Source organism: Ascaphus truei, chromosome 4, assembly GCF_040206685.1.
Source record: "Ascaphus truei isolate aAscTru1 chromosome 4, aAscTru1.hap1, whole genome shotgun sequence".
Lineage (NCBI taxonomy): Eukaryota > Metazoa > Chordata > Amphibia > Anura > Ascaphidae > Ascaphus > Ascaphus truei.
In genome coordinates, this window is record NC_134486.1 from 106,431,406 (window position 1) to 106,454,875 (window position 23,470).

At 43.1% G+C, this 23,470-nt stretch overlaps 1 protein-coding gene across 1 annotated transcript in view; it reads right to left on the reverse strand.

Annotated features, from left to right (window-relative positions):
- Window positions 1-23,470, reverse strand: part of MERTK (MER proto-oncogene, tyrosine kinase) — a 121,129-nt gene that overhangs the window by 83,884 nt on the left and 13,775 nt on the right. Inside the window, exons 3-4 of the mRNA XM_075596351.1 lie at window positions 16,284-16,387; window positions 14,546-14,719 (exon numbers count right to left, since the gene is read on the reverse strand). Coding sequence (XP_075452466.1) covers window positions 14,546-14,719; window positions 16,284-16,387 — 278 coding nt within the window. The remainder of the gene's footprint in view (window positions 1-14,545; window positions 14,720-16,283; window positions 16,388-23,470) is intronic.

Below are 23,470 nucleotides of genomic sequence, written 5' to 3' on the forward strand. Positions count from 1 at the left end.
AATGAAATCTGAAACATCATTATTTTCCAGGTATGTCAAAGAAATCAAACGCCAAAACACATTAAAGAAGCAGCCAACATGACGATTGTAGAGCAGACAGCACCACTCACAAATAAGACACTTACATTACAAACCAGTTTGATACACAGAAACCACGGAGCAAGATCCAGAATAACTATAAGAATAATAAGGATGTCATCACGTGTAGCTAAAGAAGCCCATGTGCTGATTAGCAGTATACGTACTGTACTTGGGACAATTTACAAGAAGTCCCAGAAATCTGTTTGTGGGAACGGGGTGAAAGAAGGGCCGTAACCGGCTCGAACGCCTTTACCACCCTGTGTGCTTGTATTTCTGATGGAGGGAAGATCCCTCTTTCTCCTACATTTTTGTTGTGGACTTTATATTACCCACTGTAGTTACGCAATAGCAAGAATAGAGCCCAATGCGCCCCATTGCACCTTAGACTGGGACTTATACTATGTTGTGTCCTTAGGGATGCATGTTTGTCCTTTGCACAGTAGTGGATGACATGCTTTTGTACACAATATTTCGGTTACCCCTCAGGGTTCATATTCATACAAAGCATTGTGTAGGGGGGAACCTTGATGCATGTTTGCAGTGTAAATACCGTGTTTATTTCTTGTTTCCATACATGCATATGTGGTGTTTTATATACAGTACTGTAGTATTCATGTATTTATTGTTTACATTAATGTGACCTACATTATGATTTCATGCTAAAGTACATGCTGTGATCATTTAGTAACTCATTCAAAAACCCTTTACAGTCTTGTGTTGTTTGGGGGAGTGTTGGAAACATCCTTCTTATTATTGAAGCATTAATACTAGATTTCCCACTTTTTTTCTTACTTATGTGAAGCATGTGACAATGTATAATTCTACATTCTTACCTAAGCTGGCAATCGTTTAGTGCTCCTATTATAAAGCTGTCAAAATCCTGATTGTGTGCCTCACATAATGGCCGCCTTCTGACTATACTGCGGTCAGTGAAATGCTGCAGTTCATATGTAACATTATATTACTAGTATAACACATTCTTGTTACAGCTTTCAGAGTAATAGACAGTCTGCTGTTTGGAACACAACAGCAGATCTGTTTGTGATACTTTGTGGCCAAAGTGCAGAGCTCAAAAACCTGTGTCAGATCTTGTTTCAATAGAGGAAGTGGATATGACTTTCTAAATGGTTGCGGTAGCAACCAAAAGGATGATCAGTACATTTAAAACAATCATTAAAAATAGCATTAGGCGTTATATGCAGTATTATCTAATACTGTACCACACTACTGATTTAAAAAAACGATAAAGGATTTTTACCGTTTTGCTGCTTTAAAGCTGCCAATTTGGTTCTACTCATTATCCTTAAATCCCATTTTTTTGTGTTTAAATTGATACAATAAGTCTGTTAAAAATGCAAAGTACATTGCAACCGAAAGCAATGAACAGCTGCAACATGTTGGAAATTCTTGGAAACATCCCGCCATCAGTGCAGAATGCTGCGGCCAGGTTGTTAACTAACCAGACCTGTTCTTGCGACCTGACACCTGTTCTCCGTTCTCTGCACTGGCTGCCTGTAAAATGGCAAATTTATTTCAAGATTGGCTTGCTGACATTCAAAGCCCTACATGACCAGAGACCCTGCTACCTGAAAGAGCTTCTAGTTCCCTATACTCCCATTCTCTCACTTCAATCTGCAGATGAAAGACTCCTAACAGTTCCCTGAATCTTCTTAACTTCCTTTGGGGCCCGAGCTTTTAGGCACGTGGCTCCCACTCTCTGGAACAGTCTGCCTCGCACGGTTCGAGAGGCCCCCTCTCTAGAAATCTATAAAAACAGTCTCAACACCTACCTGTTTACCCAGGCATTTAATGAATGAACCACAACCTGTCTGGCATTTAATAGCTACAGTACCGTCCCATCCTGTCTTGTAGCTTTCCTTGTGTTTGAGCTCTTTTATAACCTTAAATGTTTTCTTCTTTTTTCCTTTTTATGACTGTGAAGCGCTTTGAGTCCCATTGGGAAAAAAAGCGCTATATAAATAAAGTTATTATTATTATTATTAATATTATTATCAACATTTATTGCAAAAATGTGAGGTCTTCTGAGAGGTTCATTACTTTCTTACCCCTACAACTGCACCTCTGCCATTCAAATTCGCATTGTGTACTAAACACATTTACTCATATTTGGCATTAAAACTAAATAATTCTGAAGTTATTTGTAAAAATGGTGGAACTTACTTCAGTTTTCCAAAACACAATATATTGCATAGGCGGGTAATATTATTATTGCAAAAAGTCACAACTTTGTGATATAAATCCTCTGAAGTCAATATTAATCCAAACTGCAGATTTGTTTTTCCTTTAGTGTCTATTGACACAAAACATACTTTGTTATGAATTTAAACTGTGTGAATAAAACTTGGTTCCAATCACTTGCTTACCCCTTCACCATTTACCATAACTTCTTAAGCGTTACTGGGAATAAAACTATTGGGTGTGTGTGGGATGTATATTAATTTAAATCCAGGATAAATTCAATATTTTAATATTCACACAAGCATGTGGAATCTAGGCAGGCCCAACTAGCGTTCCTGCCATCCCCTGTTCTCACATACGCAATAACTCTTCCTAAAATCAGTGGGACAATGCAAGTCTACTTGGCCAATCTGTACAACAGTGCAAGCAGGTTGTAGTTAATCAATGGTGATATCATGCTTGTGACAGGTTGAATGAACGTCACCGGCCATATACCTGGCAAACCTATGTTTAGGCTTGCAGTGCAGCAGTGACGAGGTTAAGTTTCAGTTGAGAATGGCTGCTTAATTAGTCTGACCCCAGCTGCATAATCAACGTGTTTCAACCCCCAGGCTGTACACACATGCAAGCTAGCTGGTCAGGAGACAGGACTGAAATACTGAAGAGATTACTGCTATAAGGTCTGTTTTTCAAAGTACATGTGTGATGAACTGTCTGTGTCCTGCATGCTGAAGCAAAGCTGCCTTGTTTTCTATGCTGAAGAGAAGCTATTTAGTTTTTGTATAGTGAAGAGAAGCTATTTTGTTTTGTGTGCTGTATGTTTTAAGGCTCAATAAAGAAGCCTTAGCAAGAGAACCCACGTGTGTGGTTGCATGTACCCTGCAACAATGCTACATTAGTTGCTTTTAGGGATTAATGGTCTAAAACGGCTCAGGCTGTATGGCATTGGTGTGCAAACTTTTTAGTGTGCGCCCCCTTGCCTGCTCTCCCCCCCCCTGCTTGCACACCCCCTCCACCCTTTCCTTAACTCCAGCGTTTCTGACGTCATGTGATGAAGCGTTCCCATGGCAACTCAACGTCATGTGACTCCATGGTGTCATTTGACGCCGCGTTGCCAGATGCCGCCGGAGACAAGGTAAGGGAACTTGCAGAGGCCTCAGGCGCTCCCCAGGCATTTAATTAAAATGCTTTGGGGAAGAGCGCAGGCCCTCTGTAAACGCCGCACCCCCCCCCACCCCCGGAAAATTCTGCACCCCCCCCCCCCCCAGTTTGCGCACCCCTGCTATAAGGAACCCCTCATGTGGCCAAAAACTTAAAAGTATTCCAGTAGTGGAGAAAATACAGTACAATAAAGAAAATAATTTTTATTCTTTTACCTATTTGCATTTTTGGGCCCTTTGGGTATAAAATGGCTTAAAACTGGGAATGACTGATATGCTTTTAACTTTACCTGTCCTACTTATTAGACTCCACAGGAGTGTAAAAAGCAATTCAGTTTTCAGTCACACTATTTTCTCATTGATTATTAAATTTAGACAGCAGACTGGTAAAAAGATTAAAAACCTGGTTGTTGAGAAATCATTTGCCACAATAGGATTACAAGTGTGCTTGAAAAACAAAATCACATGATGTGTGCTGCTGCTTCCAACACTTAGAGAACAATTTAAAGATGTATTACAAGTAAATATGATCAAAGCGTACAACTGTCCACTTTTAATAATACAGCAAACTAGAGCAGGATATTTTACCTTGGCACTATTTTACAATCAGCAAAGCATTTGCTTTGTCATTTTTGCCCTTCAGTGCGATGATACTGGGAATGGCACGAGGACAGACACACACATGTCCTTTGTGCCCAGAACGCCACACACACTTTTACCATGGGAGGGGCTGCTTGCATCCACTGCTGCCAGAGAAAGACGCGGACACAATTGGAATGGAAGAGGAGGGCTTCTTTTTGACTTCCTGATGTTGAGGGGCTGATCTGAGCCATGTTATCTCTACTCAAGTGATCACATGCGCCGAGTGCCGAAATGTCGGTGCCAAAGGCATTGTAAGGTGTGTAATATAGTGCGCGCACGTGCGCTACCGCACGCACATCAATTAGAATTGGCTGTGTCCAGGCCTTGCGTTCTATACTTCAGCCGCGCGACGCGCACTGCAGTGAGCGGTGGAGCGGCAGATCACAGCAAATACATGAAAATGTATATTTTCGTGCTGCTGCCGCGCCACGTGATGCTGCCAAGCCAATCACAGGGCGGCTATTGCTGTGACATCTGTAGCCACGCCCCCTAGCCGCGCACACCACCGCTTACAACATATAAACGACACGCGCGTGCCACGTGCATGCGCAATTCCGGCCGCGCGCACGCCCGCATGCGCACCAGCGCCTTCTATATGACAAGCCTAACACAACGACCCAGATGCACAGAGGTCCGTTAACTCAGTGCTACTTTTCCCTGAGGTCAACGCATATCCACACAGCTAATTGTATGCAAAAAACAAAGTCTGCTGTGTAACGTTTTAGCATCGGCTTAACATGTTGAGTTAGCACTGCCTGGCATTAACTTCAAACAACATGACGTTGAGCATGTCTTACCTAAAGGTAAGGTTTTTCCCCTTTATACTCCTCCTGGAAACGAACCCCACCAGAGGGTTTTGAGCAAAGGGTTCAAATTCATTACTTTCTTGTATTGCACATTTAACTTTTTTGCACTGCACTAGTTTATTTATATTCACTTATATGTATGCATAATTGTGACATACACTGATTATTAATCTATACATTTTTTACTATTAAGTAAGAATCACAAACTAATTTTTTTGCGCTTATTTTTCACTTTGTTACAATATTATCTAAAAGGTAAGAAAGCTTTCATTTCATTTTGAGCTGCAGTTTCATGCAGGCACCAAAAAGATTCTCTGCCAAAAGCGTTTATTGGAGTTTGAACACCAAGCGATTTTCATGTACGCCGTCAGATGATCCCTAGCCCAGAGACATAGAAATATATAACTGTAGCAGGATTTTGGTGCAAACTGCAAGATAAACTAATGCCTGAATGAGGAAATGGTATGTGACGCAGAATAACTTGCTATACTGTACATGTTTTTTTTTTTATGGCTGACTACACTTCCAGTGAAAATGCTCGTTCTCCTGAAGAATAAAGTCCTCATAGCTCTTGAAAGAGCTTATTAAGGCGCTTTAACCCTTTCAGTGTGCAAGGGGTCACCTATGCATTGCTTTGCACTACTGACTAGACAAAACATCCCTTGTTAATGGAATATTTTATACTTCGCGTACTACCGTGAAAAGGAGTGATCCCAACTAAAAAAAATAGGAAGATAAAAAAAAGTCATGATATGGAGTTCCAGACACTACTACTCTGTGATTGTGTTACAGCAACCCTCAACTTTAATTCATACATTTACTAGAATAAGGATGTGGAAAGAGCAGGATTTTGTATCAGCATATTCCTTTAAGCTGGAAACACCAACAGTCGCATCCATTTTATGAGGCTTAGTGTAAATCTATTACATCTTTCAGCTTTGGGTAATACATCCCTTGCTTACCGCAGGCATAACAATTTGTTGCAATGTTCTTGTATTAGTTGTGTTATGTAAATGTAGAATAACCCCACCTGTAACAGTTCAGATCCATACGGCTAATGTTTTGTATATTTCTTTTAAGTCAGGGTTAAATACATTAACCTTTCAGTTTGCTTTATGAATCATGAAACCACCAATCAGATGACATTCTTGTCCTTCCTTTTTCTATTTCCTTCCTGACTCCTCACATTTTCCCCCATGTTTTGACATGGGTATATCATCTTGCGAGAGAACGACGCTCGGTTTCATTTAGAAAGCTACTCATAGTCTCTACTGTAGTGAAGGTCATGTTAGAATACTTTATTTTTCCTAAAATAATTATTTTGAGCTGCAGATTACATAAAGACACATGCAAGATAAGGATCATCAAGGGAGTGCAGCAGGGAGACACCATGTTACCAAAGCTTTGCACTGCAACACTTGAAGAATTGATCAAGACATTAGATTGGGAAGAAAAGGGAATCGAAATCAACTGTGAACATTTGAGTCATCTTCGATTTTTAGAGGTCATTGTTATTTTTACCACAAGTCCAGAAGACCTCCAGCAACAAATTGGAGAACTCGCCGAAGCAAGTAAGAATGTGGGCCTCCGTATGACTGTCATTGTAATAGGGGACTTATCCCTGTTCACAAATGTGCCTCTAATCCAGCAGTGTGGTGGTTAGCTGCTGGTAGCAAATTAACTAACACCACCTGCCTGATTACAGGTGGTAGAAAAAGCCTGCCTTTGAGACAGGAAGTGACTCCATAGCTCACATGTGAGCTGAACTTTGGAGACAGAGAAGAGGTTCTTGAGTCTCCCAGGAGAGACTGACCAAGAGAACACAGATCTCTGGAGCTGACAAATAAGACTTCTAAACCTGGATGCTGACATTTTCTGTGCACACACAGGTGCGGTTCCAGGAGAGCAGAGAAGCATCCCCCTACAGCAGCCAGCGAACAGTTAAGACTTTTATTAACAAGACTTTTTGTATCTGTGTTAGGATGTGCTCACCACAAACGAGACGGAACCACGGTGCTGAGGTGGGAAGGTAGGAACACCACCCACAGCCACGAGGGCACGTCTTGAAAGTAGATTGGTCTGGGATTCCGGATCGGGGCAGGAGAGGTACGGTTGGTAGAGAGTGCCGTTTACCAAATCCAGGGTTAGAGAGAGGGACGTTGTCAGTTGTAAGCCAGGATCGGGATGCCAGAGGTGCGGAGAGTCGAGTAGCCGTGTGCCGAGTTCGGGATGCCAGAGGTACAGGAAGACGTAGCGGAAGCCGGTAGGTACACGAGGAGGTCTGTAAAAATAGAACTAGGGAGGCAGAGAATGGTAAAGACAACTGGAACTATGCTCAGCCAAAGAGCCAGTGATCTTGGCAGGTATATAAAGGAGAGAGGGTCCAATAGCATTGCAGCCATAAAGGGGTGTGTAGAAGGAGCCAGCTGCAGCAGGGATAGGTCCCTTATGAGTCCCAGGAGATGAGGCATAAAGGGCAGCAATCTGGCTGCATTCAATAACAGTTTGGTTCACTGTACCTTTAAGAGGCGGTTGCGCCTCCGTGTGACTGCGCCTCTGTGTAGCAGCGCCCGCGGCTGCGTGCGCGGCCCCACGCCCTGATCCGAGGGCAGAAGAGGAAGAAGAACGTGCGCGCGCGCGCACTGTGCAGGAACTCGCGCGCTTCTCTCCGGCGTCCCTGCGAGGCACGAGGATGTCAGGCGAGGCAGCAGGTAAGTGGGAGATACGCCGTGAACGGTGTGTCTCCATAATCCTTACAATCTGTTCATTTCATGCTATGTGTTTGGGGCTGGGAGACATGCTTTTCTAAGGGAGTTGTGAATTGCATAGTATTTCACTAGAAATACTCCCAAGTGAATAGAAGCTTTGTTTCCCCTTGTTTGGATGGTTTCCTGATGTTAAGGAAAAGGCACAATAAAGCCTTGTTATAATTTCACCTTACAAAAGTCTCCAATTGTGTACCTCTGTGAGCGTCCGTCTACAGTCATCAAGACCAAAGTGATGTTCAACATACGTGTCAAGTCTGCAAAGATTGAAATAAATGGAATAGAACTAGAAGACGTTGAAGGCTATGTCTACCTTAGCCGGCAAATAACAATGGATGGGAACCTTGGAATGAAATCAATAGGAGAATGAAGACGGAATGGACCACATTTGGAAGAAACAAGTCCATATTTCATGGGAACCTCCACTGTGCCTCAAGAAGAAAATTCTACACATGTATGGATGTGAAACCTCGAACCTAAATGCATAAATAATTTAGAAGCTTCAGACAACGCAAATAAGTATTACCTATTGACACAGGAAAAAGAATGAATGAATTTGAAACCACACAAAAGTCTGTGACATCATCACAAGGGTGAATAAATTAAAATGGCAGTGGGACGGACATATTGCAAGAATAAATGAGCATCGTTGGACAAAAATGGTACTCGACTTAATTCCATGATAGATTAAAAGACCAAGACGGCAACCAAAAGTAAGATGGGATGGTGAAATCCGAAAATTTGTTGGATCAACATTGAGAAGAGAGGCTTTCGACCACAATATGTGGAAGATCATTGGGTAGCCTATCATCCAGCTGTAGATCGACAAGGGCTGAAGATGATGATAATGATTTTATATATATATATATAAAAAAAAAAATTCAGACACACAATCCTGATGTCAATCGAAATAATATATAAGCGCCTATTCCAAAAACCCAAGCTGTGCTGAATCACTTAATACAAACTCAGGAGCCTTCTACGTGTCCATTCACTCAACATTTGAGCTTAGTTGTTGAATAGAAGGATGTGCTGACCTAAATGTTGGTATTCTAAATCGCATAGATGCATTTTCTAAGTTTAGACAAAGGAGCAAGATATAGGTCACTTGCTTCTGCACACATTGACCAACACTCCCCCTGGCCCTACTGTACCTTAAACTAGACCGGTTTGAGTTCAAAGATGGAGTAGCATTCACTTGAATATAAACTGCATGCAAAGCAGATTTTAGCAATGTTATGTACCAGCGAAAATGAAATATTACTTTTTCATAAAGGTTTTTTTTCTATTTAATATATTTTTTAAGCCACCTGAAATGGTGTGCTTGTTCATTAGCCGAACATGGTCAATAAGAAGCATTAATGTATCTTCCTATTCACTGGCAGCATACAGTGTAGAGCAGTGCATTGCTGGTCCCTATTTAACAGCTACCAGCAAAGTCCTGTTTCCATATTTAATCCAGAAGACAAACTTTAAAGTGTTTTGCCTTCAGAACCACATTGAATTCAGGCATTTAAAACAGCAAAACATTTCCACTTTCATGTAAACCCAGCTTTAAAGTTTCACCGGTAACATCCTCAACAAAAATAAACCATCAATAAAGTCTGTGACTGTGACTTAGGCCGAGTCCATAGAAGGACAGGCCGCGCTGAGTCGTGTGGACGCTCCGCGCTGAGCCCCTGCATCCTCAATGAGGATGCCTTGAGAGGGGGCTCACGCGAGCGTCCACAGGCGTGCTGAGGCGCTGGATTTTTCAGCCGACAGCCAAGCTGTTTTTCAGAGCGCTGTCGGCTGAAAACATCCAATCAGCGCGGAGCAGCGTCAACGTCACGGCGCCGTGACGTCGGTGCGTCGCGGGCGATTGGCCCAGCGACTTCACTGCCCCGCCTCCCTCAGTCTCCCCCCGCCTCCGATCGCGCCCGCTGGCTCGCCTGCATGGGCATGAAATCGCGCAGATTTCAGCAGGCGAGCCTCAGTGTCAGCGCGTTCCAGCCCTGCTACCACTTCTATGGCCCCAGCCTTAGTCACTACCTGCAGCTTCAACAGGAACTATGAGGAAATTAAGTAGCCAAATTCCAATATTACATTCAGATATGGCATATAAAGTTATTGGAATCCATTAACCATTGAATTAGTAAAGAGCAGGGCTATAGAAAGGCTTGCCCAGGTCTAGATGCAGACCTTATGTCTAGGTTGCCAGAACCCTAAAGGATTCTGTGAGGGCAGCTTCCTCTTCTCAGCCAATGGTTTATAAATACACTTGAATGAGGGGACTGGCCTTGTGCCCGATAGCTTGGTCCCACTGGAAGCGGACTTTAGAGAAAATTATGAGCACATTCCTTCCAGGCCACACCGTTTTAAAGTATTTACTGTTTAATACTGGAAGCCTGCCTCTGTAATCTCTTTTTAGAACAGTTGATCCTTTTTCACAACACATTCCTGGCATATAAAACAAGGAGACTGGCATTGGCTTCTTTGTTGCTGTAAAATAGAACACCTCCCCTCCCATGTGTCAAACAACAATGTGGAGCCCCTAAAGAATACTCTTCCTGTTAGTAATTTGGCCTTGAGAAGATAGGGCATTCGCAGAGCGATGGTCTCATGGACTGCAATTGCTATATCTGTGATCTCCAAAGCCTGGTCAGTGTCTGTCTTCAAACACCCACAACTCAAGCGTACCAAACATGTACTACTTTCTGGGTCACCTATTTTAATTGATCAAGTACACATCGGACCAGTAAGTAAACTGAACAGTATTCCTCTTCCCTATGGAGAAGAGATCTCAGTTTTGTAGTAAGGTAAAAATGGAAAACACCAGACAACGATGACAACTTTGGTAACCCCTTCACAGCTAGAGGGATCAGCAATACATTAAGGATGTGATGCTACTTTACCTCACAGAGAGTAATGGCTGAATGGAGGTGTTGCATGTAAACATAACATTGCAGGCTCCTCTAGCATAAACGGAGCCAATTCAATATTAATGGTATATTTATATAGTAATGTCTATAGTAATGTCATACTACACTAAGGCCCATATTTACTAAAGAGTGCTACTTCCAGTGCCAGAAGATATGTTATGTGTCTTCCGTAAAGTGTCTTACCGCATGGGAAGGTGTCTTATGGAATAGCACAGCTTAATAAATATTGCCCTTAATATTTCTGTACACTGACAGGATGTAGGGTGAATAATTCAAAGCACATCAATATTTGTGAGGTCAGACCAGCCAAAATGAGAGGAAACAGTAGACAAGCCGATGTAGAAAGAAAGAGAAACATTATTTTTTAAGGAACAGAAATTTTGACTCTAAATCAATATTACATTTGTTTATTGAAATATATATATTTTTATTAGTTTATTATTATGCAGAACTGTGCCTTTAGATCTCTTTTTTTTTTTCATTTAAAAAAAAGTTGTGTGTGCCCTACACCAGCAGTGTGCAAACTGGGGGGCGCAGCAGTAAAAGTTTGCACTCCCCTGCCATACTGCATCTGCTAAATAGATCTAGTAAATAAGATTTAAATTCTTGGGAGCTTGCTGTACAATCTAGTGGCCCAAATCCAACGCTTTCTCTCCCCTACGCCTCTTGCACCTCTCCAAAGTCTCCCTCTTTATCCTCACCCCATATCTCCCTGCCCCAGAGTATTCTCACCTCTATGATCTGACTTCTCCTTTTACCCCCTCTTTTGCTATCTCTTCTGTGTGACCCCTGTACTCTTCTGTATTTCTGTGCTCTTCCTTGTGTCATTTGTCAGTGAGCCCCTTCCGCTTCTGTCATTCCTCCATCTTGTGCCGCCTCCTCTGTACTGCAATCGTGGGTTTAGCTGGAGGGCCAGAGAATCAGTGAAGCAGCACAGGGAGCACTTTCTATTTACACTAGGGCTGATGTGCACTGTAGCTTCCAGGGACAGCTTTTCTATTAGGCACCATAGGCTTCAACCTAGGGTCTGACAGCTGAAGGGGACCTACACAGGCTCTATTCCTTCTGGCTCTGTATACCTTTTTACCAGGTTTACAGGGATACTTGGCACACCTCTGGGATACAGTACAGACTCACCTCCATGCACCCCTATTGCAGCCGCAAGTGGAACCTGGTGTATCGATGGTCCAAGGGGACGCTTCATTCTCAGCAGCACTACAAAGATCCCCCCCATAAGCTTAGAAAATTTGCATACATAAAGCTGCAAAACATTGGCATCTGGGGTCCCGGTCAAACTATTACCCTTGGCCCTGCAAAACCTAGAGCCACCTCTGTTGGCTTCGCACCTAAAGGGGAAGTAAAGGACTGATCTATCCCCAAGATCTACTGTATTGCAGCTACCAAGCTATCAACTGCAGTACCTGCTTTTACAGGTGCAGTAGAAACATTCACACAAAAAAAACAAATGGAAACAGCTTCAGAAAAAAATACATGGAAATTGGATGAAAATCCCTTACTTCATGCTGTAAAAACACAGGAATGCTCAAAAAGTATAGTTGCTAGAAGAGGTATCCAGGTGCGTATCAGACTAGGAAGTGCCATCTGTCCTCCAAAGTAGTACAATAGAAAACAAAAGAGTCCACAGCCCTGGTATATTCAAAAGTAGCAGAAAACTCACATTTATTCCAGCAGATGGGCAGCAGGAAACATAGTAACACAAGCGGCATTGCTGGTCCCAATAACCCTTTATCAAGCTCTAATGAGAGTTTTCTGCTACTTTTGAATATATCAGTGCTATAGACTCTTGTTTTCTACAGGTTGAAAGATGATATTTTGTAGTCCAAATCATCAACGTTTCGATGCTTCCAGTGCTCTTTTTGTTTTATTTTTAAAGCTGCAGTTCAAGCTGCCGTTTTTTAAAAATCTGCACACTGACAAGTGATTAGCTAAGCTGCAAATCGATCCCTTCTCCTGTAATCAATCGCATGCTCTGGGCTATTTAATTCACTTTTTGCACAGCATTGTGGGCAATGTAGTTCCTGGAATATGATTGACAGGGCAGTTACTAGATACAATTGGTTCACTGCTAGAGAGAGGGGGCGGGTCTCAATACCAGAGCCTATCAGAAGGGGAAGGGGCTGCCACTTTAGAAACTCTTCCTATATTAGAAACATTAAAAATGTCTTTAAAACATTTTTTTTTACATTTTTAAATGCTACAAGTATTTTCTCATACTACAGAACTGATTTATTAAAAAAAAAAACGCATGCAGGATATTGCTTGAACTGCTGCTTTAAAGCTATTAAAAACGCCACTGACCATTGAAAGCAATCATGGCTGAGAGCACAGGGAGCACATTTCAATACATATTGAATTAATTAGTTCATTATTAATTAATGCATAAGCATTGCAGAACCTAGACACCCCATTCTGTATATTGTGAAGACGGAGTTGGACACAAGTGGTTTTAATGAAATCCATTTCTCTCTGCCGGGTGTCTTGTTTACATTGTAGGATAGGCAGTTTTATTGGGATCGTGCTGTGGGGTGTAGTGGTGAAAGTAATTACCCAGCCCTATGGGGATTTCATGAGGGGCAAGCCTAGAGCTGTGGTTTGACTATTTCAAAAGAGAAGAAATGCAGGCACTCAGTGATAGGTTATTCAGGGGTACTTAGCTGGCGGTGCTCTGTATCCAGGGATTTCCATGGGTCCCAGAAATAATAACATGTTCTTGTATAGCGCTACTAGTTTTACGTAGCGCTTTACAGAGACATTTTGCAGACACAGTCCCTGCCCTGTGGAGCTTACAATCTATGTTTTTGGTGCCTGAGGCAATAAACTGAGATAAAGTGACTTGCCCAAGGTGCCGACACCGGGAATTAACCCAGGTTCCCCTGCTCCAAACTCAGGGCCAGTCAGTGTCTTTACTCACTGAGCCACTCCTTCTCCTTCCCACAGGCATATATGCAGTAAGGAGGCAGGCACACGGACATAAGCAAAAGATAATTTAATGTAACATAAATCCAACGTTTCAGCAGTGAAATGCTGCCTTTATCTGCCTCACCTTGATACATTTATTTTATAAAGGCAGCATCTCACTGCCGAAACATTGGATTTATGGCACATTAAATTATCTATTACTTAAGACCGTGTGCTTGCCTCCTTACTGCATATTTGACTATTTATTTCCTCTGTTCTGGCACTGAATATATTGCATCTGTTTAGAATTTCAGATGCTGTTTTTCAGCTGGTGCCTTATTAGGCTTAACAGCTGCAACTTACCACAACAGTAAACAAGCTAAACCTTTTATTTGTACCATTTTAGGCCTAGATCCACAAAAGGGTGCTAAGATTTGGCCACCCTCAGCTCCTAATCATATGAATGAGAGTAATGAAGTGCTAAAGCTTAACACTCTTTTGTGGATCTCCACCTAACTTGGCTCTTGCTCTAGGCCGCTTTTGCATTTCAATAGAGAAAAGCCTTTTATGTCCCTACTGTTTATTTTCACACTAGGCTACCAGTTTCTATCTTATTTCCCACTTCCTCTCAACATGTATTGTAACCAGATGTCCCCCTTCCAAACACTGTATATATAATATGTTTGTTTCTGTAATTCTGCCATACCAGATGAAGGTAACATATGGGTGACCTATTGGTCAAATAAAAGGTATCATACCACTTAACCAGGTAGCACTATGATTTAAACCATCTTATCTCACTTAATGCCCCATGTCTTCCCCACTGACCACTCCTGTCTCTTAAACATTATTATTATCTTTTATTTGTATGGCACCAACATATTCTGCAGTGCAGTACAATGTTGGTTGGAGGACAATAACAATCTATAACAAAAAAAAAAGAACATGTACGTTAAGACAAACTGAGATAGCAGGAAGGAGGTCCCTATTCCAAGGAACTTCTAATCTAAACATGTATTGCTTTAGTCGTCTTTGGCAACTTAATGACTTACCTAAAACAAACAGAACAGCTGGTGAAAGCTCAGGAATTTCGTTGACTCTTCTGCTATTTCGGAACCAATAAATCTCCACAGGTTCTGGGGGTCCAGTAGCCTCACAGGTGAGATTAAATGGCACGTTCTCTGTGACGTTTAACCTCTCTGGCTGCCGGATAAAGTGCGGTAAGCCTAAAAGAAAAGCAGAAAACTCATGAGGCGCTCAACGGAAATCCATCAATATCTGATCATTTCCACATATTTCCGCCAAAGGTTTGCTAATTGTTTGTGTCATTGTCCATCAGGAAATTCATTATTTGTGTGTACCCCCAGTGTCATTTCCTCTTTTCTTCTTTCTGTACCCCAATTAAAAATGTATTACAAATAATAATTATTATTATCCTCCTGATTATGATACATTGCGTGCAACTTTATTTACTGGATTTGTTCATACACAATTTAGATTTCAAGTATTGATGAAGAAACTGTGGATGCAAAAGAGTGTTACTGCTGAGAGCTTATAGTACGATTGGACCACACTATAAAGCAGCAATCACCCCAACGTGTCATTTTAGTTTTTTAGCTTATAATTTACAGAACTGGGGAGACCTCTGGAGCTGAACCACATTATTTAAAGCTCTGGGGTGTTGTGCCCCCCCCCCCTGATTTCCCAAGATACCTACCCCTCTAGTCACCAGGTTTTCTGCTCCCATTCGGGAAATCAAAATGGCTGCCAAATGGGCTCTGGTCAGGCAGGCCAATAGGAAGCCGTAACGTCATCGGGAGGTGGCGTTGCATCTTCCTACTGGACAACACCGGTGACCAGCTTTGAATTTCTAGGAAGTATACTGGCAACTAAACTAGTAAGTATCTCAGGAACAGGGAGGCCCACCAGAGCCAAAAACAGCGCTGTTCTGCTCAGCGGACCACCTGGTTCTCATCTGTAACACAACCAACAGTAAAAATGAATAAGAATGTCAGTGGAAGACGTTAGTAAAGTACAGTCGTTTACATTTTTCCTGATTATGAAACATTGCATGCAACTTTATTTACTAGGTGTGGCAGACAAAATATTTCTGCAAACACAATCTACATTTCAAGTATTTCAATATTACTAATTGTACGGCACACAGGAAAATACAACTGCAGTTGACTAACACAAAAAATCTCAAATAAATTAAATAAACACTTTCCACGTTAGGGCGCACAGAAAATCCATTATTCACCCAAAAGCAAAATAAAACACACAGCCCACAAAAGTCCGATGAAATGTATTCTTAAAGTTAACAGCATCACGAAATTTGGATTGTTGAAAAAACGCGAGATTCAACAGATCCTGAGCATCTCAAATATTAGTCCAATTTGTTCAGTCCACCCTTCATCAAAAGTGAAATGCAATGTGCAACAAAGTATTTAAGGAATAATACAAATGATGCAATGATTCAATATGCTAATTAGGGTGCTAAAACGTTCCATGCATTGAGAACACATTTTTAAAAAAGTATTAAATGTTTCAGTAGAAATCCCACAATGTTTTGCCAAAGACCTATCCTTTATACTTGTAACAATTGGGTCATCCTATTGCAAGCTTTATATTCCTTCGCTGTCAAAGGGGCAATCAAGGCAATACATTGAAATCAACTCCTGTCCCCGTGGCAGCAAAGGAGTTAATACACATTTGTTAAGACAAGATCCTCTTATGTGATCCTAGTGAGGTAGGTGAAAGTTTTATAGAATCCAAAAGGTCTTCTCTTACCTTCCACCTGAATGTAGATAGGATCCGAAACGACTTCCTCCTCCCCATCAATTTGCAATTTGCAGTTGTAAGTTCCATTGTCAGACCGCTGCACGTCGGCAATGCTGGAAAGAAAGACATAATAGTTAATCAGTTAGACAAACGCTGCCTTTTTATATCTGATTCAGAGAAAAAGAAACAATATTTATCCGGAACCTGTCAACATTTGTTTGCTTTGGGAAAAGTAGACTCTGAAGTTTTAGTAAGACCTGAGGAAGGGTTAACATTGTGTCCGGAAACGTTGTGCCACTTTTTTGTCTCTTTTGAATACAAATACAATGGTCTCAGGATCCTTGAACACTATGAGTGCGACTGTCTCTCCTTGTCAGCGTATTCTGATACTGTGACGGTCTGGGGATTTCCGCCACGGAGACACTTTGCACCATTGAATATTTTTTGGAATGCCATTGGAGTAACAGGAGAGCAAGTACACATTTCTTGCAGTTATAGTTCATCCGGATTCCTTATCTTGTTTTTATCAAATCACTATTATGTCTCTGATATTCCCTAATTATAGAAGTGTAACTTTTGGAGTGTTTTAAAAATGTCTGAACCGACTTTGTAATTGGACATTCAAAGTAAGGCTGCGCTTATAGTGCTGACGATGGCGATGCAACGTCGCTGCAAAACAAATGCATTGCACCGTCGCGTGCGCTTATAGTAAGTGCAACGCCACTGAGCAACAGGAGCGATGTGGCGGCGCGAAATTTGGAAGACGGTGCTAATTAAGCAGACAGAACAACACTGTCAGGTGACTTTTTAGGCCTATATAAACCCAGTCAGAACAGCTAGTCTGCCTACAGCCCATATCCAAGTGGCCCATTATAAGTGGCATGACTACTGAACAACTGAAGTTTAAAAGGAAGTTCAAAAGAAGTGAGGAAGAAGTGGACACCCCATCTGGCCCTGATTCCTGCATTTGAACTACGCTGGAAAGGAGGATATCATCTATATCAGACTGCATCATTACTGCTGTGATGCTGCCTTTACCATTTATATTTGCTGTGACTTCACTTCTTCTCAAATTATGCACTTCTTTTTACCAGCCTCAGTATGTCTCCAACTCTATTCATATATCTCCATCTCTCCTTCCTTCACCACTTCTCTGTTCACATGAACTCCTTTCTTACCTGCGTCCTCTGACACCACACAGCTATATCCCCTGCACTAAAAAACACCCCTACAAATCATCCTCACACATCCTCTTTCTATCCATGCTTCTTCTCCTTGCTTCTGGGGATATCTCTCCCAATACTGGTCCCTGTCTTATTCCTACATGCGCTCGTCCTCGCCTGCCAACTGCAACCTCTACTCCTTCTGGTGTCAACCCCTCCAACCTCATACCCATCCCCTGCCACCCTCCCTCCTCTCTCCCTTTCTCCTACTGTATGCCCTTTGGAATGCTCGCTCCCTCTCTAACAAGTTCCTCTCTGTGCATGACTTCTTTCTCTCTCACTCCCTGCTTCTCTTTGCTATAACTGAGACCTGGCTCACTCAGTCTGACTCTGCTCTGGAAGCTGCCCTCTCCTACGGTGGCCTTTCCTTCTCCCACACTCCGCGCACTGATGGCAGGGGTGGAGGCGTGGGGCTCCTGCTCTCCTCTCTCTGTCGTTACCGAACCCTTCCTATTCCTCCCTCTCTTGCTTTTCCCTCCTTTGAGGCTCACACTGTCCAGATTTTCTCTCCTCTCCCTGTCCATGTGGCGGTCATCTATCGCCCACCTACCTCTACTCATCCCCCTTCTGCCTTTCTCTCTCACTTTGAATCCTGGCTCTCTTTCTTCCTCTCCTCAGACTCCCCTGTTCTTCTCCTTGGGGACTTCAATTGCCACATTGATGACCCCTCTCTCCCTTGGGCTTCCCGCTTTCTTTCTCTAACCTCTTCTTTTGGCCTTCAACAGTGGACTGCAGCCAGCACCCACAAGGATGGCCACTACTTAGACCTGGTTTTCACTAAGAACTTCTCTCTCTCCGATTTCTCCATTTCCCCTTTTCCTCTCTCTGACCATCATCTCATCTCATTCTCTCTATCTCGCTTCTCCCCTTCTCCACCTCCATCTACACTCCGGTTCTGCAGAAACCTGCGCTCTATTCACTTACCTGACTTTGAGTCCACTTTACGCTCCTCCCTCTCCTCTCTCAGCTCTGCTACAGACCCCGACAACCTGGTCAGGAACTACAACTCTGTCTTGTCCTCCTCTCTTGATCTACATGCCCCACTTTCTCTCTGCCGCACTCGCCCTTCTAACCCTAGACCCTGGCTAAATTCCCACACACGCATGCTGCGTTCCTCCACTCGTTCCTCTGAACGCCTCTGGAGGAAGTCTCACACTCTCGCAGACTTCATTCACTACAAATTTATGCTATCCTATTTCAACTCTGCCCTCTCACAAGCTAAACAAGCCTACTTTTCTGAACTAATCAACATGCACAAGTCTAACCCACTGTCACGGTTGTGCTCGCCACAAACTCGGGTCGGACCGCGTGGCTGAGGTAGGGTTGTAAAAGCACCAACCTTAAACCTCACAGGCTGATCCGGATTGCGCAGTTCATAGTCGTACGTAGCAGGGTCTGGATTGGAGAAGACAGCATCGTCGTTGTACAAGCCAGGGTCAGGATAGGAGACGTCAGAATAAACATTGTCCAAGCAGGAGTTCGGCAACAGGGAGTCAGGAGAACCCCGCTTTGGCTTATGAGCGCGGGAGGGGTCTCTGCGCGTGCGGCGACCATGGCCCATGGTACTGGTCTCAGGAGGTGGAAGATAGACCAGATTTACACACCGCCTAGCTGCACGGTTAAACCAGTGCTACAGCGCAAGAGTCCTGAGCGGGCTAGGGAATCCTCTGTAGCAGCGCAGGAACCAGGACACGGCCTCTCTAGATTAGGGAAAGAGTAGGCCCCAGGAACCAGGAAGCTGTAGATACACAGGGAGACCTCCGCTTCAGTGTAGGAATCCAGGAGACTGAAGGACGCAGGGGTGAAACCTCCGCTTCAGTGCAGGAATCCAGGAGGCTGAAGGACGCAGGGACGAAACCTCTGCTTCAGCACAGGGGAACAGGAAGCTGAAGGACGCAAGGGAAACCTCAGCTTCAGCACAGGAGAACAGGAAGCTGAAGGACGCAAGGGAAACCTCCGCTTCAGCACAGGAGAACAGGAAGCTGAAGGACGCAAGGGAAACCTCCGCTTCAGCACAAGAGAACAAGCAAGAGCTTATGGCAGAACTGTTGGTGACATCCGGTAAGGACTATGCTCGGCAAGGAGCATTATGGGAAGGCAATACTTAAAGGCCAGCAGGCCAATCCCCAGCGGGGGTGTGAAGGTATTGCTCCAATGAAAGAATGCAAGTCTAGGTTGCATAATAGGCTGCACAGCTGCAGTAGATGCCAGAGGAAGTGTGTATAGCTTTTGGTGAGTGAATCCAGGCTGCAGCAAACATCAGGAGAGCTGTTCCAGAACTGCACCGGTCTGCAAGGTAAGGTAACCAGTAACCCGCGGAGCGGATTCCTGACACCCACGCCGACTGTTCTCTGTCTTTGATACTCTACTCAAACCACCCTCAGCTGCCTCTCCTTCCTCCATCTCCGCTCAGGACTTTGCTGACTATTTTAAGGAAAAGGTGGAATCCATACGTCAGAACATCCCCTCTGTTTCTTCTTCCCATCCTACACCTCTTCCTAACTCTCCTCCTGCCTTCCTTGACTCTTTTTCCACTGTCTCAGAGGAGGATGTGTCGCTGTTGATCGCCACTTCTCCCTCTACCACTTGCCCTCTTGACCCCATTCCCTCCCATCTCCTAAAACCTCTTGCTCCTACTATAATCCCTACGCTCACACACATTTTTAACTCCTCACTCTGCTCTGGAACCTTTCCATCCTCCTTCAAACATGCAACAGTCATACCATTACTCAAAAACAGCAAGCTTGACCCTACCTGTCTTTCTAACTATCGACCTGTCTCCCTCCTGCCTTTTGCCTCTAAACTCCTTGAACATCTTGTATTCTCTCGCTTGCTCCATTTTCTCAATACCTATTCTCTCCTAGACCCTCTACACTCTGGCTTCCGCACTGCTCACTCCATGGAAACAGCCCTCACTAAAATAACTGACGACCTCCATGCTGCCAAAGACAGAGGTCATTACACTCTGCTCATATTACTCGACCTCTCTGCAGCATTTGACACAGTGGACCACCCTCTTCTCCTTCACATTCTCCATACTCTTGGTATTCAGAACAAAGCTCTATCCTGGATCTCATCCTACCTCTCCCATCGTACTTTCAGTGTCTCTTCTGCTAACACCTCCTCCTCCTCTATTGATCTCTCTGTGGGGGTACCCCAGGGCTCTGTCCTGGGACCTCTTCTCTTTTCTCTGTACACACTCTCCCTAGGTGACCTAATAACATCTTTTGGGTTTAAATATCACCTCTATGCTGACGACACACAAATATACTTTTCAACACCTGACCTTACACCTGCTATACAGACCAAAGTTTCTGAATGTCTCTCTGCTATATCATCCTGGATGGCCCTCCGTCGCCTTAAACTCAACATGGCTAAAACAGAGCTCCTCATACTTCCTCCCAAACCTGGCCCTACTACCTCCTTCCACATTACTGTTGGAACTACGATCATCCACCCAGTAGCCCAAGCACGCTGCCTAGGGGTCACACTCGACTCCTTTCTCACATTCGCCCCTCACATTCAAAACATTACTAAAACTTGTCGCTTTTTCCTCCGCAATATAACAAAGATACGCCCTTTCCTCTGTTGCTCGACTGCTAAAACTCTGACTCAGGCCCTCATTCTCTCCCGTCTTGATTACTGTAACCTCCTGCTGTCGGCCTTCCTGCCTCTCACCTGTCTCCCCTACAATCTATCCTAAACGCTGCTGCCAGAATCACTCTACTCGTTCCTAGATCTGTCTCAGCATCTCCCCTCCTGAAATCCTTCTCCTGGCTTCCAATCAAATCCCGCATCTCACACTCCATTCTTCTCCTCACTTTTAAAGCTTTACACTCTTCTGCCCCTCCTTACATCTCAGCCCTAATTTCTCGCTATGCACCACCCCGACTCTTGCGTTCTGCTCAAGGATGTCTTCTTTCTACCCCCTTTTTATCTAAAGCCCTCTCCCGCTTTAAACCTTTTTCACTGACTGCCCCACACCTCTGGAATGCCCTTCCCCTCAGTACCCGACTAGCACCCTCTCTATCCACCTTTAAGACCCACCTTAAGACACACTTGCTTAAAGAAGCATACGAATAGCACTGTGAACATTCTGAACACATGATACATAAAGCTTGGCCCCCTGCAGACGCACTTACCAGAACTCCCTCCTCCTGTCTCTGTACGTTCTCCCTACCTACCAATTAGATTGTAAGCTCCTCGGGGCAGGGACTCCTCTTCCTTAATGTTATGTTTGTCTAAAGCACTTATTCCCATGATCTGTTATTTAAATTATCTGTTATTTATTCGATTACCACATGTATTACTACTGTGAAGCGCTATGTACATTAATGGCGCTATATAAATAAAGACATACAATACAATACAAGACGGTCAAATTTGATTTTTCAGAGGCTGTCGCCACATGTTATAGCCTCTGAATCAATCAATGGTCATGTCGCTTGCGATGTCGCTGGAAAGCGAAATACAACTTTCGCGGGTGGCGACGAGTGACGTCATCTGTCGCGTCGCCGTCGCGTGCACTATAAGCACGGCCTAACTTTTCTCTGTTACACCACAGTAACCCGAAATTGTGCATTACAGGGCGGTAATTAATAGGTCTGTGTAATTCAAATGCCGGGGGAGGAGTGTGCGTGCAGGAGCTCAATTCATCCACTATGGTGCTGTCCCAGGTAGGATCAAAGTGAATTGTTCCATGTGTTTGGTTAAACTTTGGTGAATGATGCCTTGAAAAAGTGTTTTGTAATCAAATTTAAATGTTTGAAAAATGTCCTTGTTTTCACTTACAGTAAGAATTCTAAAAAGGGACGGGTGGTTGTCAATTTTATTTTCTCCGCCGCAATGACAACGTCGTCAGATTTATGCCCAATACCTACCTGTCAGACACCTGTCTAGAGAAAGGGACTGATAAGGATAGACAGATAAGACAGATAAATAAATGGAACTTACATTATAATGTCTAATAGTGCAACAATGCCACCTGAATGCACTACAAACTGTGTAATACTGCAAGCACACAAATCCATTGTACTGTAGCTTCAGGCACTGAAAAATGCTGATCCAAGTGACATGCTTTTCTTTTTAAACTCCCAACTTTCTTTTTAAAGCCTTCATTTAAGGCGGTACTTCCCCAAGCAAGTTTAGCAAAACAACACGGGAAGAAAAGCACTCTTAAGAATATTACGCACTCTGTCTATTTTATAGATTTCACTTAGAAATCATGTAATTTGGCACTGTGCTGATGACCCCCAGTGATTTGGGACCTCTGGTTTTTGATTATTATAATAATGATAATACTGATGATGATAATAATAATGATAATAATAATAATAAGACAGAATTAAATGTACAGCAATCAAACTAATATTCAAATTATCTGCATTATGTGATTATATAATGTGAAGGCTCAAAATGTTCAAGAAATCTCTAAACAGCCATAGTATATTATCATATAGTGTGCAGACCCTTCAACTGTGCCCCTATTTAGCAGGTACAATGTATGTTTTTGGCTCCTGTCAGACCAGGTGTGTGTGTGTTTGCTTCGTGTGTGTGTGTTTGTGGTAAGCTGTGTGTGTGTGTGTGTGTGTGTGTGTGTGTGTGTGTGTGTGTGTGTGTGTGTGTGTGTGTGTGTGTGTGTGTGTGTGTGGTAAATTGCATACAGTAGGTCGGGGACTTCCACAGACATTGTTTGGAAGTAAGTGCATCCAGCATGGGCAGAGGAACTACAGTGGTACCTATTTTTATGTGCACAATGTTAGGTGGCCTGAGTGTGTGCATAATTATTACCATTAAAAAAAATAGCAGTGCTCTAATTGTATTAAGAGACTAATTGTGTTAGTTTGTTTTATATGTACGGCATTCTATAAGAAAAGGAAATAAGGTTTAAAAAAAGAATGATCTATTTTAATTCAGATAAAGAAGTTAAAGTTTTGATTTATAAATAATACCTATTCAGACTTAAAGGGTTAT